This window comes from Hemiscyllium ocellatum, chromosome 34 (assembly GCF_020745735.1).
Source record: "Hemiscyllium ocellatum isolate sHemOce1 chromosome 34, sHemOce1.pat.X.cur, whole genome shotgun sequence".
Lineage (NCBI taxonomy): Eukaryota > Metazoa > Chordata > Chondrichthyes > Orectolobiformes > Hemiscylliidae > Hemiscyllium > Hemiscyllium ocellatum.
Genome location: NC_083434.1, coordinates 24,932,068 through 24,950,589, shown reverse-complemented (window position 1 = coordinate 24,950,589; position 18,522 = coordinate 24,932,068). Strand labels below are relative to the sequence as shown.

At 40.9% G+C, this 18,522-nt stretch overlaps 1 protein-coding gene across 3 annotated transcripts in view; it reads right to left on the bottom strand.

Annotated features, from left to right (window-relative positions):
• Window positions 1–18,522, bottom strand: part of LOC132832342 (aryl hydrocarbon receptor repressor-like) — a 196,551-nt gene that overhangs the window by 42,845 nt on the left and 135,184 nt on the right. For all 3 annotated transcript variants that reach the window (XM_060850273.1, XM_060850272.1, XM_060850271.1), the window contains one exon: window positions 12,588–12,706. In XM_060850273.1, the coding sequence (XP_060706256.1) occupies window positions 12,588–12,706 (119 nt within the window). The remainder of the gene's footprint in view (window positions 1–12,587; window positions 12,707–18,522) is intronic.

The window sequence follows — 18,522 nt, the reverse complement described above, 5'->3', positions numbered from 1 at the left end:
TTTTCTCTGGGGTTGGGGAGTCCAGAACTAGAGGGCGTAGGTTTAGGGTGAGAGGGGCAAGATATGAAAGAGACCTAAGGGGCAATGTTTTCACACAGGCGGATGTACATATATGGAATGAGCTGCCAGAGGAAGTGGTAGAGGCTGGTACAATTGCAACATTTAAAAGGTGTCTGAATGGGTATATGAATAGGAAGGGTTTGGAGGGATATGGGCTGGGTGCTGGCAGGTGGGACTAGATTGGGTTGGGATATCTGGTCTGCATGGACGGGTTGGACCAAAGGGTCTGTTTCCATGCTGTACATCTCTATGACTCTATAACTACCCATTTTAGTAACCACTATTGGTCTGCTTTCTCTTCCGTGACTTGTTCTGAATTTTTCAAATGTTGAAGGTTTTGTCGAACTGCAGTTGTTGTCCACTTGAACTTCATTTCAGGAATACACGAATGGATGCATTTAAATTAAAGGATAGTTCAGAGAGTGATATGTGTATGAAATGAGCTGCCACAGGAAGTGGCGGAGGCTGGTACAATTACAATACTTAAAAGGTATCTGGATGGGTATATGAATTGGAAGGGTTTAGAGGGATATGGGCCAAACGCTGGAAAAGGGGATTAGATCAGTTTATGAGGGTCTGTTTCCAATGGGATGCCACCAGCAGACACATATTCCCCTACCCTGTCAGCCCCTTCCTCAGGTACCGTTCCCTCCAGGGCATCCTGGTCCATTCCTTCCCCACTCCCAACAGCCTCAGGGCACCTTCCCATGCAATTGTGTGACTCTATGACTCTAAGTATTTTGTATTCTTTTCCTCGTTTTTGTCTACTTTTTCAAAAGGTACCGGAGCATCGAATATATGTTCCTTTTAATCTGTGCAGATGCACTTATGCTGAACAGCAGGAATCAAAACGCCTGACACGTGCAGCCAATGTTGATGCCTTTTTTTTTAAGACAATAGGTGTAAGTATTAAGCAAATTCCCATTTCAAGCAAAGACAAGACCAGGTTATTTGTAAACTGTTTTGAACTACCTATCCCTTTGAAATAAATTGTGTGAGCATAAAGAAAGGGAAAGAAAGGCATTAGCTTTATTGTTCTTGGCAACATGGAGCCAGACATAGGCCAGATGTTTCCTCACTTTGTTCAGCCTGGTTCCAATGATCGACTGGCATCAGCTGCTGCTGTATGACAGGAAGTGATTCACTTCGACTTGCATTAGGTTCAGTAGATGGTGAGGAAGGACCTTGAAAACATAACGCCATTCTCTGCTGGCCGGGATTGGACATTCACCCAATTTCTCTATTGGTCCAGCGTGACCAGTCTATTTAGAAATCATTATGGGACAAAATGCAAGTAAGCAAACCTGACTTCAAGCTGATCCAACTCCCCAAATACCCTGAATAGTCAACAGTTGAGTTTAGAAAGTTCACTGTGAAATCACCTATAATTATTTAAAATGATGAATGGATTCAATAGGGCAGAGATAGCGAAATTGCCAAGGGGTTGGTTAGCTCAGTTTGACAATGCCAACAACACAGGTTCAATTGTCTGAGGTCACCGTGAAAGTTTTGTCTTCTCAACCTTGATCCTCGCCTGAGGTGTGGTGATCCTTATTACCAGTTGTCTCCTGCTTATGAGAGACAGCAGCTCTACAGTTTTCTTCGTATGTGGCAACATTCCCTTACCTTACAGAGAAACTATTTCCTCTTGTTTGAGCATTTTAAACAACATGGCCCATACTCTGAATTAGAGATGGACTATTTAGGAACAAAATTAGAAAGCATTTTCTCATATAAAGATGAGCAAGGATTTGGAACACTCTCCTGAAAGATGCTAAGCTGATAGACGTGTTCTAGATTGACATGGGTAGATGTATGTCACAAAAACATCTAAAAGAATTTGGAGCATAACCAGATATGCATGTAGAGGTCAAATAAAAGATCCAGCCTGGAACTGAAAAATATAGCAGATTTGAAAGGCTGAAAGGTGGTAAGAGGATGAACATAAGTGGCCAGTCATTTGCTACTGAAGGGCTTTAGTTGGCCTGTGGACAATCAGGCCACCTTGTGCTTCCTCTATTGCTGGAAAATACCATTGGAGTCAGGTGGGACAATGGCAAGCAAATTTGCTTTTATTACTCACCCAACAGTCAGCTCTCTGGTTGGGATGGTTGGGAAAGGCCTCCTTTGTTTTGCATTAATCAAGGTCAGTGCTTGTTGTTAGATATCTATGCTGATACAAAATATTGGAAGGAAGTTAGAAATCGCACAGAATTTCTATGATTTATCATACTTTAGAAAATTAAGGGAGGAGAAAGAACTAGACAATGAATAGATTTCTTAGATTAATACAAGGAGGTGGATATTTTTCCCATAAACTTCACATCATAGATATTTTAATCAACTCTTCCAGATATGTTCTAATACATCTCTGGAGCAGGTGGGACTTGAATGCAGGCCATCTCACTCTCAAGGAGTTGGATCAGGTTGGGAATTTTTGCTTAATTTAAGGCTGGACATGGAACAAGACAAAGTCTATGAACTGCCTTTTAATGATTGTCTGGCTGCTAACGGAAGCTAAATGAAAGCCTTACTAACATCAATAATGAGAGGCAGGATAGACTGGGGCATGTTTCACTGGAGCGTAGGAGGTTGAGGGGTGACCTTATACACGTTTAGAAAATCATGAAGGGTATAGATAAGATGGACGCCAGGTCCTTTACCCTAGGGTTGGGATTGTTTTTAAGGTTAGAGCAGAAAGATTTAAAAAAAGACATGAGGGCAATTTCTTTACACAGAGAGTGGATCGTAGGTGGAATGAACCTTCAGCAGAAATGGTGGATGCATGTACAGTTACAACATTAAAAAGACATTTGGATAGGTATATGAACAAGAAATGTTTGGATGGATATGGGCCAAGAGCAGGTAGGTGGGACAGGTTTAGTTTGGGGTTGTGGTCAGATCAAAGAGTCTGGTTCTGTGCTGCATGGCTCTATGACTCTACTGGTTCACATCAAGTCAAGCCAACTTCAATGTTTTAAAAAGGAAACCAGTTTGGACATAATTTCATACTTTAATGATTTGCAAATAGTCCTTCCTTTTTAAAAGCCATGACCACTCTGTGAAATTGGATTTCTTTAATAGGCCACTCACACTGTGCCAGGAAAATCATTGAGCTGGAAACAGATGACCATGTGAAGGTTTGGCTGACAGACAGAGCTACTTGACCAGTTTCATTGGTTAGTCTCTAGGGTCTACAGAAGACTAAGGAGTAATAGAATTGCGCTGTTTAAAATGATTTTGGATTTCAGTAAGATAAATAGATGGAAACAATCTCCTCCAATGGAGACGTCCAGATCAAGGAGGCGTAACCATTTGATGTTGAAGTCAAGAAGCACATTCTTCACACAAAGGGTAGTGTAAATCAGAACATCTGCCTCATAACTGTTGAGGTTCTAGGGCAATTAAACATTTTGAAAACTTATTGATAATTTTTTTTGCTGGGCAAGGGCAACTGGTAGAGATTCAGAGTGGTCAGATGGAGTTAGGATACAGATTAGCCATCATCTAACTGAATAATGAAGCAAATGCAAGACGTTAAATGTCCTGTACCTGTCATCTTAACTCGGGAAGTAAAGGTCACTGATGTAGATGTTTCACACCATCAATATTTTGCAGTCAATGCCCTCGAGATGGTCTATGAACTCATGATGCACAGAGATAGATGGGTGTATGGCACAGTGCGGTCAAGAGGTCAACATGAAATGGTCAGAAACAAGCCACCTGTAGGACTCATTGGTGTTATGTTGCAGAAGAGACTATTATCTTTGTGCCAGCTCTTCACAAGCAGAGGATCTGTTCTTTTCTTACAGGCCTATATTTTCATCTCTTACAAATATTAATGCAAATTCCCCTTAGAACCGGCAATCATGTCTATCTTATTCTCCGATGGAAAACATTACACACAGTAACCTTCTCCCAAAAATGACCCTTGCCTTTCTTCTCACTTTCTTAGGTGATCCTTAGCATTCCTCCCCAAACAGAGGAAATAATCATTCCCTATCTACTTAATGAAGCTCTTCATAATGTAATTATCTGAAATATCTCATATCTCTGCTTAACCCTCTCAAGTCCATTGGAAAGAGCCTCATTTTTCTCAAGTTTATCCTTCATTTTAGTTTCCCATCTGTGTCATCATGCAGCTGTACACTATATGACCATTGAAGCAGAAACTAGGCCATTCGACCCATCGAGTGCTCCACCATTCAATCATGGTTGATAGGTTTTTAACCCCATTTTCCAGCTTTCTCGCCGTAACCTTTGATTCCCCCGGCAATCAAAAATTTATCTATCTCTATCTTAAATACATTCAATGATCTGGCCTCCACAGCCCTCTGTGGCAATGAATTTCACAGATTCACCACTCTCTGATTAGAGTAGCTTCTCCTTCTCTCCACTGTCAAGGATCTTCCCTCTACTCTAAGGCTGTACCCTTGGGTCCTCATCTCTCCTGCCAATGAAAATATCTTCCCAACGTCCACTCTGTCCAGGCCATTCAGTATTCTGCAAGTTTAAATCAAACCCTGTCCCCCATGCTTCTAAACTCCATCGAGTATAGTCCCACAGTCCTCAAGCGTTCCTCATATGTTCAGCAATATCTGCAGAACAAGAGACCAATAAACATAAACATACATAAACTTTCCAATTTGCATCTTTTCAAGTTGATCAAGAATCTAATTCAGGTTGATCTGGTTTCAAAATATCAGTCAGAATTCATTGCAGTGTCGATGGTTTAACTTGTCTATTAACAGAGCAGACTCCTGTAACTAACTTCGGATTTAGATAAATTCAACTTCAGATTTATATTCTTGGGTTTAATGATGACCTTTTGTAGGGTGATAGTGAATGCTTTTCAGTGTGTGAAAGAGTATAGATATCTGATGATGGTTGAGCTGTCCTTTTAATGGGTGTGTACTACAACAATTAAACTTATTGGTTTCAGTCAAGTTTATATATAAACTAAATCATTCATTGCTTTTAATATAAGCTCAGAAGGATTTGTGGATGATTGGAAGTTTGTGAATTGTTTCCAGAATTAACTACATCCATTCAAGTGTAAACCAGCAAAAGTTTAACCAACCACTTTCAGTCTGACTTCCCTCATTCAACCTTTCCTAATAAACCTAACTCCTGTCTCACAATTTCAAGCTCACATCCCAATTTCTCCAATCTGTCTGGATAGACTTCTCCTCTTTTTTCTAGCTCTCTTTGGATATGCTCCCAGGCTACATGTGGCAAGGTGAATGAAACCTTTTCTGATTCTCCCTGCAGTTCCTTGATCTCTTGTTCAACAGATATTGTCCACAGTTGCTTCTCAGCTGATTCCATGTCAGTAATGACAAACTGTTTCAGCCTCAAACTGTTAGATGTGGCTCTATGCATAAACCCTGGATTACAGCTGAACTGCTGGATCTTATTAGAGCCAGAGACTTCTCTTTCAATAAGACAAGCAAATCAAAGGAACTCTCAGATCAGGCTAAATATACAATGATTAAACACAAAGTCATTAATCTTCTTAAACTCACCGAAAGAAAGCTCTACAAGCATTTCCTTACTGAAAACACATGTCCCAAAAATCTTTGGTTAGCATTATGTATTCCATATTCAGAAATGTTCTATCAAACTGCAGCTAAACCTTCCAGTATAGATATGAAAGGAGTGCTGCACTAATGGAGGTGGCATCTTTCGGTTGAGATGTTAAACCAAGACCCTGTGTTCTCCTCAGGTGGAGGTAAATACAGTAGTCCCAAGGCACCACTTTAAGAAATAGGCAAGTTTTAAAATTGTTGCTGCTCAATATTTGTCTCTTAACCAACATCACTAACATCTTTTATTGCATTAATTCTTGGGCTGTTATGTCCAAATTGGCTGCCGCTTTTCCTACAACACACGTTCAAATTATGGAATTGGATGAAATGCATGTATTCTGTGGCTGTGTAATGTGCAACACAAAGAAAAAATGTTCTTTCTGCCTGTTGGGGTCCATATAAATATTAGCCATACATGATTGTATTGATACTGTATTTGTATAGGTTTGCTTGTGTTTGCTGTAATTGAGCTGTTGAGAATCATTGTATTCTGATCCAGAAATGCTTACGTATGGGAATTTCAATATAGGTGCATTTGGGATAATTTTGTGAGGCTTCACTTTATGTCTGGGCCACAATCTTGTCGTGTTACAATCTGATCTCTGACCTCTGCTACAGCCTTGCGAGGCTCCAATCCCAAAGCATAGAATGACTCCAATAATATAAGCTGCACTCTGCCCTTAGTCAGTGCTGGATGATTTGATCTTACCTGGAGTTACAACTTGTCTTAATATTCTTATAATCCTTGGTTCAAGGAACACACAGACATGAGAAAGCCTTCAATTCACAAACCCTGTTTGGGCTGATTGTATCTCACTCCACCAACCTGTTTTGGTTTCATGCTCCATGATTCCGCTGGAAAAGATGCAAAACCTGCCAGTACACCACCCCCCTCACCTCCATCCAGGGCCCCAAACAGTCCTTCCAGGTGAGACAGAGGTTCACCGGCCTCTCTTCCAATCTAGTTTACTGTGTCAGGTGCTCCCAGTGTGGTCTTCTCTACACTGGGGAGACCGAACATAAACTTAGGGAATGGTTCATCGAACATCGCAGCCAGACCCAGTCACTGCCCCACTGCCCATTTTAGTTCTCCTTCCCACTCCCTCGCCACAATGAACCATACCGCAAATTGGAAGAACAACACCTCATCTTCCGCTTGAGCAGCGAACAGCCCGGAGGACACAACATTGAGTTCTCCAATTTAAAACAACCCTCCCACCCCATCTCCTGACTGCATTCTCTGCCCCTCCCCCTCCCTTCCACTCCTCCCAGCCACTAACCGGATTCATTCCTCCCATTGACCAACCAGGTCGTTCCCTGTATATATCTTCACCTATCTCCACTTCACCATCCTTCCCCCCACCATCCGCTTAATCTACAGCTCCCCCTACAGCCACCACCAATCCTGAAGAAGGGTTACACCCCAAACATCGACTTCTCTACCTCCTGATGCTGCCTGTCTTGCTGTGTTCTTCCAGCCTCCTGCCTGTCTAGATAAGAAAACCCATCAACTTTGGATCTGAGGGGTAAAAACATAGGTAGACAGGGCTTGTGCTCCTGATGGATATCCAATAATTCCTACTATAAAATGTGTACACTTTCAATGTACTATAAAATATACATAGACATCAAAATCCTTTATTCTTTTATAGGATGTGGGTGCTGTTGGCAGGTTTGTTGATAATAATGTCCTCAGTGATGTTGGTTAAAGAATAACTCTTGAGCTTCCCTACCTCTTATCATTTGATGTCCATTCCTATTTACTCTTAAACTGATTGGCTCTCTTAGTCATTTTGGAGGCAGTTAAGAGTGGATCTGACATCAAATTACAGGCCAGAACAGTTAAGAATGGTATATTTTCTTCCCTTAGGGCAATAGTGAATGAAACGTGTTATGACATAGAAACACAGAAGATAGGAGCTGGAGTAGCCCAAGCTTCGAGCTTGACCAGCCATTTATTATGATCATAGCTGATCATCCAATTCAATAGCTACCTTTTCCCCCGCAAGTCTTTGATCCCTTTTGTCTCAAGTGCTGTTTCCAACTTCTTTTTGAAATCCTGCAAATTTTGACCTCAACTGCTTTGGGTGGTAGCAAATTCCACAAGCTCATCACTATCTGGGTAAAGAAATTTCTCCGCATTTCAATCCTAAATGGTTTACTCTATATCTTTAGACTATGGACCCTGCTCTGGACTCCTCCGTCATTGAGACCATCCTTCCTGTGTCAACCCTGTTGCCTTAGACTAGCTTTTTGTATTAGACGACACCATCTACCACAGTGGGATTTGAAGTCTTGCCCTCGGAACATTAGCCTGCTGTTCTGGTTACTAACACTCACTCCCCTAGGATGTGTGAACAGGATTCTTGCATTACAAGAGCTGAATAACTTGTCAATTCTCAGCAAGAACAGCAGAGTAAGATTCAGAAAAGTAGTATGTGCTACCAAAAAGTACAAGCAGCACAAATCAGGGGTATCATAGTGGAAGGTTTAATCTGAATTAATTGGAGAAAAAGATGAATGAATAAAATACTGGGATATTGTTACTCTATTCCAACTAAATAGGAAATTAACATAATAATAATTTAGCTTGATTTGATTCACTCTTCTTCAAAATAATAGCACTAAAATTTTTAAGGTGAAGGAACTTCATAGGAACATGCCAATATAATCGAACATAATCTATGAATGCTAACTCTTCTTCCCACAGGATTGCAAAGAATTTGCTTATTATTTCCATTCTATTATCACACTGTGCTCAGTGTTATACCACTAGACATCATGATTCGTGAATTCCAAAACTTAATTCCAGCATGAGTTTAGTTCTATACAAATGGTTTGTCTGCTTTCTGGGTGTGTGTTCAAGAATGCTAACACAAGTCTTCTGTTTATTACCTATTTTCTTCAATTCAAAGATTTCTAGGCTCCACTTGTTTGAGATAGTCTGCTTCATCAGACAAACGATTGTGACAAGAAGCATTGACCATTGAAAAAGAATCGGCGTTGAGAGAGAGGGCCTGGTATTTGCTTCTGTTAAAAAAAATGGCTTTGAGCAATTTCCAGTGATTATACACAAAAGGCCTAAAGACCACACACACTCATACAAAGGGGAAGAAAGGTTTCAATTTCTCTGAGAATTACATCATCTCAAGTGCGCTGCATAATTTCACTGCCAATAAATCCATTCTGTGATAGAAACTTGGTCCAAAATATTTGTGCATTGAGTGAGCCAATTTAAGGATAACATCAGTGTTTTTTTTAGCGCGAGGTATTTAAAGACTGCACAATAGTTAATGTGTAAAATACTGTACTATTGGTTCACTAATGTTCTGTAGGGAAGGCAACCTGCAGTCTTTAACTGGTTTAGCCAATGTAACTCCAGCCCCGCACCACAGTTAATTCTTAATTTCCCTCTGAAGTGGCCTCGTAAGCCCACACTTGTGTCAACTGCTGTACAACTTTAAAATCCTCACCACGTTGTTCAAGAAGAAGAGACACCATCACCTACACAAACACTTCAGGTAATAACGAGAACAACCTATAATTAATATAGTGTCTTTAATGTGATGAAACATCCCAAGGTCCTCCACAGGAGAATAACCAAAAGAAAGCACGACACCAAGGAGATATTAGATCAGGTGACCACAATCATGCAACATATTAAAGGAAGAAATTGGGGTAGAAAAATGCAGAAATTTTGGGAGGGATTTTCACATCTTGGGACCTGGGTAATCAAATGCATAGCCACCAATGGTGGACCAATTATTCAGTATTTGTATATGCAGATATTTTGGAAGGTTATTAGTGATTGGAAGAACAACCCTATGGAGGAATTTGAAGACAAGGTGAATGTTTTAGAATCAAGAATTGCTTGTCCAGGCTAACATAAGTCAGATGCAACACAGGGTAATAGGGGGAAGGAATTTGATCAGAGCCAAGACATAGTCAGCTGTGTTTGGATGATATAATCTTTAAGAAGGGTGGAGTGTGGGAGACAAGCCAGATATGGATTGGAATGGTCGAGTCTGGACATAACAAATGCATGAATGGCTTATAAATGGCAATGATGCCCACACCCAAGAATCAAATTTTAAAAATGATAGTTTTCCATTTGAGAGTAGGTTAGTTCATCAACACTAAAAAAGCACAAAAGAACCAATCCAACTCATGAAAAATATACTGAGGCTTGCAACTTAACTGGGCAGGTCCAATATAACATGGAAAATCAGAAACATTCTGGTTATATTACCATTTATTTATCGAACACTTCTCAAGCTATCATTGGTGAAAACCACTGCTGAAGACCTGCTTATTAATTCAACTTGTTGTCACAATCTGTTGATCATCAAATCACTTTATGTTATGACCCATTCAGTAGGCAAAGAAGTTTCCAATACTTCAGTCCCTTTTAGCTAATAAATACCATTGTAGCTCTTTACTATTATTGTTGCAACTTCCTCAGAAGATCTTGACTTCTTGAAATCTTAGCACCGTGACCACAGAACCTCGTGCACAGAAAAGATTGCTGGTGTGGTAAAGGTAACTGAAATGGAAAGACCATCTTGTCCTTGCACTTTGGTGCTTCTGCTTAATCATGAAACCTTTTAAGTTTAGCCAATAAGGTTTTACCTGCACTAGATGCACAAAGAAGCTTCATGTAACGTTGATAAAGCAGTCTTTGGAACCTTGAGTTCTGATGGTTCACTGGACCTGAAATGTTGACTCTGCTTTCTCTACACAAGTGCTACCAGACCTGCTAAGATTCTCCAGCAATTTGTTTTTGATTCAGATTTACAGCATCTGCAGTTTTTGGATTTAGGTCTTTGGACCCAATGGATCTGAAAATGTCTAAGGCTGTTGGTAACTTGGGACAATTTGATTGTATCGCCTGGCTTTACTGTATGCTATTAATCAACTGTTGTTAAACGATGGTACAGATTTGGAAGGAGCAGAGTATCTCATGGCATGCTCCAGTTATAACTTCTCATCCAACCTTCAGTTTAAAAAAAAAATGGCCCTGTAGAATGCTGGATGTCTGAATTAATAATGGAGCATCTAGGAGCCTAGCTGGACCAACAGTTTACCTCAGAGCTTTTGAACATGGGTAACATGCTCCCAAGTGGGATCAAATGCTGAAACTGTGAGATCCTTGTGTCTGAGGCAGCAATGGTTGCTATGGAGTTCTGACTGATTTGGAGCAACTGTGCTCCCACTCTAACAGGTCCCAGCTCTCACAGACCTCATGAGCGCTACTATTTTCTAACCTTAATGTGGGCTCGCATGAGGAAAAGGTTTGGGAAGCATTGGTCTACATCCTTAAGTATTCAGGGTCAAAGCTCAAGAAAGTGACATAGCTGGGCATGATTTTTCTCCCCCTGAACGGGAGAAGGGCGGTGATAGGATGGGGAAGTAATGCAGCATGTTGGACCTGGGAGAAACTCATTCTTTTCTCTCTGTTTATCAATTAAATGTTGGGCTAGAAGATCCACTGAGGCCTTCTTGACCCACCAGCTATTAAGGCCCTTAAGTGGTCAATTAATCACCATCGAAGGATCTCAACTTGCCAATTCTACAATCGCCTTCCTCCCTGGTTGGTAAAAAAGGTGTTTCCTTTCCTCTTTAGTGGGCCATAGTGCACTACCTGCCAGATTAACTAGGGAGGGCTTCCAATTGCCCCAGTCTGGGAGAAATTGGAGGTATGAGTAGGGGGCAAGAGGGTGGCTTTTGATAACCATACACCTGCTATAGCCTTCAGCTCGACTGACACCCTTCCCACATTACCAAAACTCTGCAAGAAAGGGAAAAAGAACACAACTTATCAGTGATGACCAGAGGAGCAGACCTATACTGATGGACTTTAGGACCCAGAAACTGCTGGCCAACAATTGGCTGGGAGCTTCTGGTAACCCAGGTCGGCAGTATCAAGGCCTGTCATAGGGCAAATGATGCTTATCATCATTATTAATGTGATGGGATGAATTATCTTGTCCTTGAGGATGACAGGTTAGTCACCATCGAAAAAAAGAGGAAATCTCCAAGCAGAGAAATAGTGATAAAGGCCAAATGATGAATTAAATTCATATTAGAAGTAAAAAGAAAAAACAAAAGGAAAAAAATGTTGGATTCAGAGAAAGATGGAGAAGAAAAATAAGACTGAAATTCTAAGGGTAAAATTTAAATGTTAAGACGTCTCTGACAACAGTTTGTATAGTCAGGAACTGGATAAGTTAAGTGGCATTGTATTGCCTAATTTTCTATGATAAGTCTACTTGGTAATTAATATATAAATACAGAAACATCATGAAGCTCTTGGGAGGTTGAGGATGAACTATCATGTTCCGCAAAGCAAACAGGGAACAATGTGAAGCATCCAGCAATTTATGTCAATTTTCCATTCACCAGGAGTCTCTTCTTTGCTACATATTGTAGGACAATTTCTACATTAAGGACACAGTATTAACCCCACCATCATTACAACAGTAATGTTTTTGTTGTTTATGAACAGAACACACAGAACAATCCTCAATTATGCAACTTGCAGAATAAAGAGGCAGCTTGAGACATTGAATCCAATGTTTTACAACTCAGGAAATAAAGCAAGTTTCAAGAGAAGTGACCATGAAGTTGCTGGAATGGCCTAAAACCTGAACTGGATCATGAGTGTCTTTTAGAAAAGGAAACCCATCATTTACACCCAGTCTGGCTTGTGTGTGACTCCAGTTCCACTCTAACTTGGCTGATTTTTAACTGCCTTCTGAAGTGACAAAACAAGTCATTTGGTGGCAGCAAAAGGAAAAGATTTACCACCACAAGGGCAATAAATACTGGCCATGCTGTAGCCTCATAATTCTGAAAAAGTGTCATTGCGCCATTATCTGACCTGGCAATTCTGTACAATTCCTACTTATTACGCGTTTCTTATTTGAGGCTGATACTCACATCTAGCAGAAGCTCCCCTTCCGACTGCCAATTCTCAGTCAAAGGCGTGGTCTGACTATCCTTCATGTCATGGTTGATAAGTTGACGAGATTCCTTCCTCATCTCTGTCTCTTCTAAGGCTATAAAGCAAGCAAAAACCAAAAAGAAAAGTTAGCCAAGTCCAGAATAGTGCAGACTAAAGAACATGTATTCCCAAAGCGTTCAGGGAAAGACAAAACTACTTCAGACACATTTATGGCTCCACAGACTACCCTACAATCAGTCCAAAGATGTGCAGGTTAGGTGAACTGGCCATGCTAAATTGCCTGGAGTGTTAGGTGCCTTAGTCAGAGGGATATGGGTCTGGGTGGGTTACGCCTTGGAGGGTCGATGTGGACTTGTTGGGCTGAAGGGCCTGTTTCCACACTGTAGGAAATCCATTCTAATCTAATCTAATCAATCTGAACTATGGTCCCAATTGGAATCAGAAAGAAAAAGGTGGACCAAAAACTACAGGTATGGTGCTTTGAAATGGGATTGGGAATCATCTGCTGAGAATCTTTATTCCATGCCTGCACAGGCAGCTGAATGCATGATTGCTGAAGGTGGAGGAGAACACTTGGCTGAGAGTGGAGGCAGACCTTCCCACTATCCCAACCTGAGCTTAACTGGCCTTAATTTCCACATCTCTGAGGCCTTAATTTCCACCTCTGGCAAGCATGTTTTCACCCCACTTTAGCTCGCAACACCAGAAAATCCAACCTCCTCACACAATAGAAGCAGGGTCACAATGGCAGGATTAATCTCGACTCTTCGTTCCCAATTTGGATGTGAAAATCCATCTCCCAGTCTTGCTGTGTTACAATGTTAATATTCTCACCCTTGCATTCAAACCTTTCCAGGGCTTCCTTGCCTAGCTTTTTCATTTCTTCAAAACTCTACAATTCTCTAAGATCTTTGCATTCTGCCAACTCCAACCTCTCCTGCAATATGACTGTGATTAAACTGGAGACTGGCATTAACAGAACAGTCAGGATTAGCAGCATGATTGAGATTACTACTGTTACCTCATTTGGCAGCTTGATGAATCGTATCATGTTCAGGAATATTAGTGTAATTGGCACTAACAGTGCGTAAATTGATATTAGGATTAGCATTTTCTTATTTTTATTTATGCTTCATTTGAATTTACAATGACAACTTGGTGTTCTTGAATATTTCTTTCCTAATTTGTTAACTCCTCAACCAGATGTGCAGACTTGTGTTGGATTTCCACAACTGAGATGAAACCTTCTGGAAGTATTCCAGATGAACGTATCCAACTGACCATTTCTGCTTCATGTCTGAACCCAACCAGTAAATGTGAGCAGACTTGTCTTCCATGGCAAGCATTACAGCAAAGTTCAGCCACATGCTGCACAGACGCAGACACTCCACTGCCTATGTCAGTTCAACTTTGGGAGATTTGAGCTCCACCATCCTGGACAAACTGAGCCAAAATAGACTGGTCAGGCAACATTTGAATAACTTACAAGTGTAAGATGCAAGATATAAGTCTAGCTTCGCTCACCACTGTTACCTAATGTTGGTTGACGAAGGCTGACCCTGAAACTTTCTGAAAATAGTTTTAATTGGGGAACCCAGAGTGCGTCCACACCTCCTTTAACAGCTCTGATTTTCCTTACTCTTTTTCATCGCTGCATGTTACAGGAATTCCTGAAACTTTGAATGGGAATAGTCATAAAGTCAAAGAGATGTACAGCATGGAAATATGGTCCAATTCATTCATGTCGACCAGATATCCTAAATTAATCTCATCCCATTTGCCAGCATTTGGCACAAATCCCTCTAAACAATTCCTATTCATGTACTCATTGAGATGCCTTTTAAATGTTGCAATTTTACAAGCTTCCAACACTTCCCTTGGCAGCTCATTCCATACACACACCACCCTTCACCTGAATAAGTTGACCTTTAGATCTCTTTTAAATCTTTCCACTCTCACCTTAAACCTACGCCCTTTAGTCTTGGACTCCACTACCCTGGGAAAAGACTTCATTATTACCTTATTCAAGCCTCTCATGATTTTATAAACTTCTACCAGTTCATCACTTAGACTCCGATGCTCCAGGGAAAACACTCCTAGCCTATTCAACATCTCCCTATAGCTCAAACTCTCCAACCCTGGCAACATCCGTGTAAATCTTTTCAGAACCCTTTCAGGTTTCACAACATCTTTCCTACAGCAGGGAGACCAGAATTGAATGCAGTTTTCCATAAGAGGCCAAACCAATGTCCTGTACAGACTCAATATGACCTCTCAACTTCTATACTCAACACGCTGACCAATAAAGGCAAGCATATCAAATGCCTTCTTCACTATTCTGTCTAACTGTGACTCCACTTTCACGGAACAATGAACCTGCACTCCAAAGTCCCTTTGTTTGTCAACATACCCCAGGGCCCTACCATTAAGTAGTCTTGTCTGAAAACTGGGCACTTCTATGCCCAGTGACATGCAGGTACTTGTTAAAGTGGATATTCACAGAGACACAGAATAAGAAGTTCAAATCCATTTCAGAAGCTAGGTTTCCATGTGGTTCACTATATCTCTCATTGTTTTCAAAATGACGAAGACTGTAGGCTTGAGTTATTTTTCAATAAATAACAACTTTGAATTAGTTAGCAACTGAGGAACTAAATTATATTCTGTTTGAGTGTGTGGTTAATATATTCTACAAAATGATTTTAAGGTGGGATACATGATCAAGAAGTTCGTAGATGGCATGAAACATTGGCAGAGTGTTGGGGAGGTTAGTGATAAACCATAGAAAGATATCGATGGACTGGCCAGGTGGGCACAGGAGTGGGAAGTGGAATTTAATCTGGAAAAGTATACGGTAATGCACTTGAGGAGATCAAACATGAATGGTAAGATCCTGGAAAGTGTGTTTCCATGGAAACGCCATTGCACATCCACATATCTCTGAAGGGCAGGTAGATAAGATGGTTAAGTAAGCTTTTGCTAGCCATGTCATAAAATACAACAGCATGAATTCTGCTGGAATTGTAAAACGTGCACGCTAAGCCACAACTGGAACACTGCATACATTTCTGGTCAACCTGTTATACGAAGCCTAGAGAAATTGCAGAGGAGATTTATCAGGTTGCTGCCTGGGCTGAGGGGGTCTGAGCTATGAGGAAATATTGGATAGGTAGGGATTGTTTCCTTGAAGCAAGGAAGACTAAGGGGGTGATCTGATAGAGGCGTATAAGATTGTCAGGGGCATAGACAGGGTGGAGATGAATAAACCTTTTTTCCATTAGTAGAGGGGTTCAAATCAAGGAGCATGTAATAAAGGGAAAAGATTGAAGTCTGAGAGAGCTAAGAAGAAATTTCTTCACTCAGATGATCAACTGCATCTCAAAGGGTGAATGACTCAGAAACTCCTGTAACATTTAAGCATGACTTGGAGGAACTGGTTTGGACTGGAGTGGACAAGGTTAAAAGTCACACAACACCAGGTTATAGTCCAACAGGTTTATTTGGAAGCACTAGTTTTCTAAGTGCTGCTCCTTCATCAGGTGGTTATCACCCGATGAAGAGGCAGCGCTCCGAAAGCTAGTGCTTCCAAATAAACCTGTTGGACTATAACCTAGTGTTGTTGATTTTAATGTTTAAGCAGTATTTAGATATTCACTTATACTGCTGTACCTTCCACTGCACTTGGGCAAAGACCTAGAAAATGAGATTGGTGCAATGTAGTTTAGTGTAGTCAGCTCTGTGTTGATCGGTGCAGCCAGAATGGGCCAAATGCTGTAAACGTCAAACAAGCCATAATATCAGGTCAAAAATAAGAGTATTGTTTTATGAATTTACTGCTGTTTTATACTCAGGATGATGCAAATGAAGACTATACGTATCTGAATGCTTTAAGATAAAAGGAAAGTTTTACTCCAAGTTGTTCAGTTTTTCAACAATGTATACAATAGGCCTATGGATAGATATACATTATGTGTGTACATATGTATATTTTTCTTTGGAATTAGGTTCTGAAGTAAATTCTGTAGTCTTCTCACTATATTGATTGTTATGATGTATCATAAGACATTTATAAGGGTCGGTCTCTGGTCATCGGACCAATAATTCAGGATCCTAGGTTAATGTTCTGGGTACAAAGGTTCAAAACTCACCGTGGCAGATGTAAATCTTGAATTCAAAAACAACCTGAAAACTAAACCTTGGCTAATGGTGACCATGTAACCATTGTTGACTGTTGTTAAAACTTAGCTGGTTCACTAATGTTCGTTCAGGAAGGAAATCTGCCATCCTTACCAGGTTTAGTCTCCATGTGATTCCAGACCCACAGCAATTCACTTGACTCTTAACTACCTTCTGGGCAATGAGGGGTGAGCAATGAATGCTTAACCAGAGAAGCTGGAATCCCATGAAAAGAATTTAAAACATATGAGATGATGAGGACTGGAAAAATAATAGGAAATTCTCTTAGCAGGTGCATAAATGGTAGCACCCTTTCTTCATAAAGTTTTACAGAATTAGAGGGAAATCTGTTATAAAAGGAAATATCTCCCGAAGTGATTGATATGTGAAGACATCAATCAAGATACTGTAGAAACCAATGTCCACTAACATAACCATGAACTGTTCATACTAGTTCATGTATTAGTTATCTAATTAGAGTTCAGAATGCCTCTATGACCAGGGACTTGCAGTCACTAAGGGCTAATAAGGCCTAATTCTTACTGGTACAATGTTCAGAAAGAATACAGAAGGAGAACTTCAGTCAATAGAGTGGAAGAAGAGATTCATCTTTCTGCTGACCAGAGTGTAAGTATTGCATTGCGAATTAACTGAGTCCAATCTCTTATTAAGTATCAATTCTTTCCCACTTGCTTAATAAGTTTGTGAAACTTGTTTAAATATGTCCAAACCCAGAGTGCGCTTATATTTAGTCAGATCCAGGGACAATTTAGATTGGCTCACTCAAATGTAGTCTTCGATTATAATCTTACAATTAAAGGTGAATCAAATTCCAAAATTTTACAAGACAGTTGCCACCCTTCTTCCCTGGGGGCTCGAGTTCAACCTGAATTAGTAAATATGAGCCAGGAAAGCAATCAGAACCATTGGCCTCGGCACAGTTCAACTCCTCAGGACATAGCTGCACCAACCAACAAGAACATTTATTTATGTAGCACCCTTCAGAGCATGAATCACCCCAAAGCTCTTCACAGGAACATAATACAAAAAGCAAAGTTGCATAAAATGTCAGTATGGGCAGTGAAAAGCTTGGTCAAAGAGGTAAATTTTAAAGAATGTCTTAAAAGGGAAGCATGAGCTGGAGATACAGAGATGTTTATGCAAGGAATTCCACAAGTAGTTACCTTAGCAACTGAAAGCATGTTTCCTAGTGATGTGGCGAAGGAGGTCAGGAAGCACAAGATGCCCAAATTAAAGGAGTGCAGAGACCTTAGAGATTCATTGGGGCTGGAGGGGGGTTACAGGGATAGGGAAGGGTATAGGGCTGGAGAGGATTACAGAGGTAGGGAGGGGGTTTAGGGGCTGGAGAGGTTACAGAGATAGGGAGGGGTATAGGAGCTGGAGAGGGTTTCAGAGATAGGGAGGGGTGTAGGAGCTGGAGAGGGTTACAGAGATAGGAAGGGGTGTAGGGCCTGGAGGGGGTTACAGAGACAGGGAGGGGTGTAGGGATTGGAGAGGGTTACAGATATAGGGAGGGGTGTAGGGGCTGGAGGGGGTTACAGAGATAGGGAGGGGTGTAGGGTCCCGAGAGGGTTACAGAGATAGCGAGGGTTGTAGGGACTGGAGAGGGATACAGAGATAGGGAGGATTGTAGGAGCTGGAGAGGATTACAGAGATAGGGAGGGGTTTCGGGACTGGAGAGGGAGGGTTGTAGGAGCTGGAGAGGGTTACAGA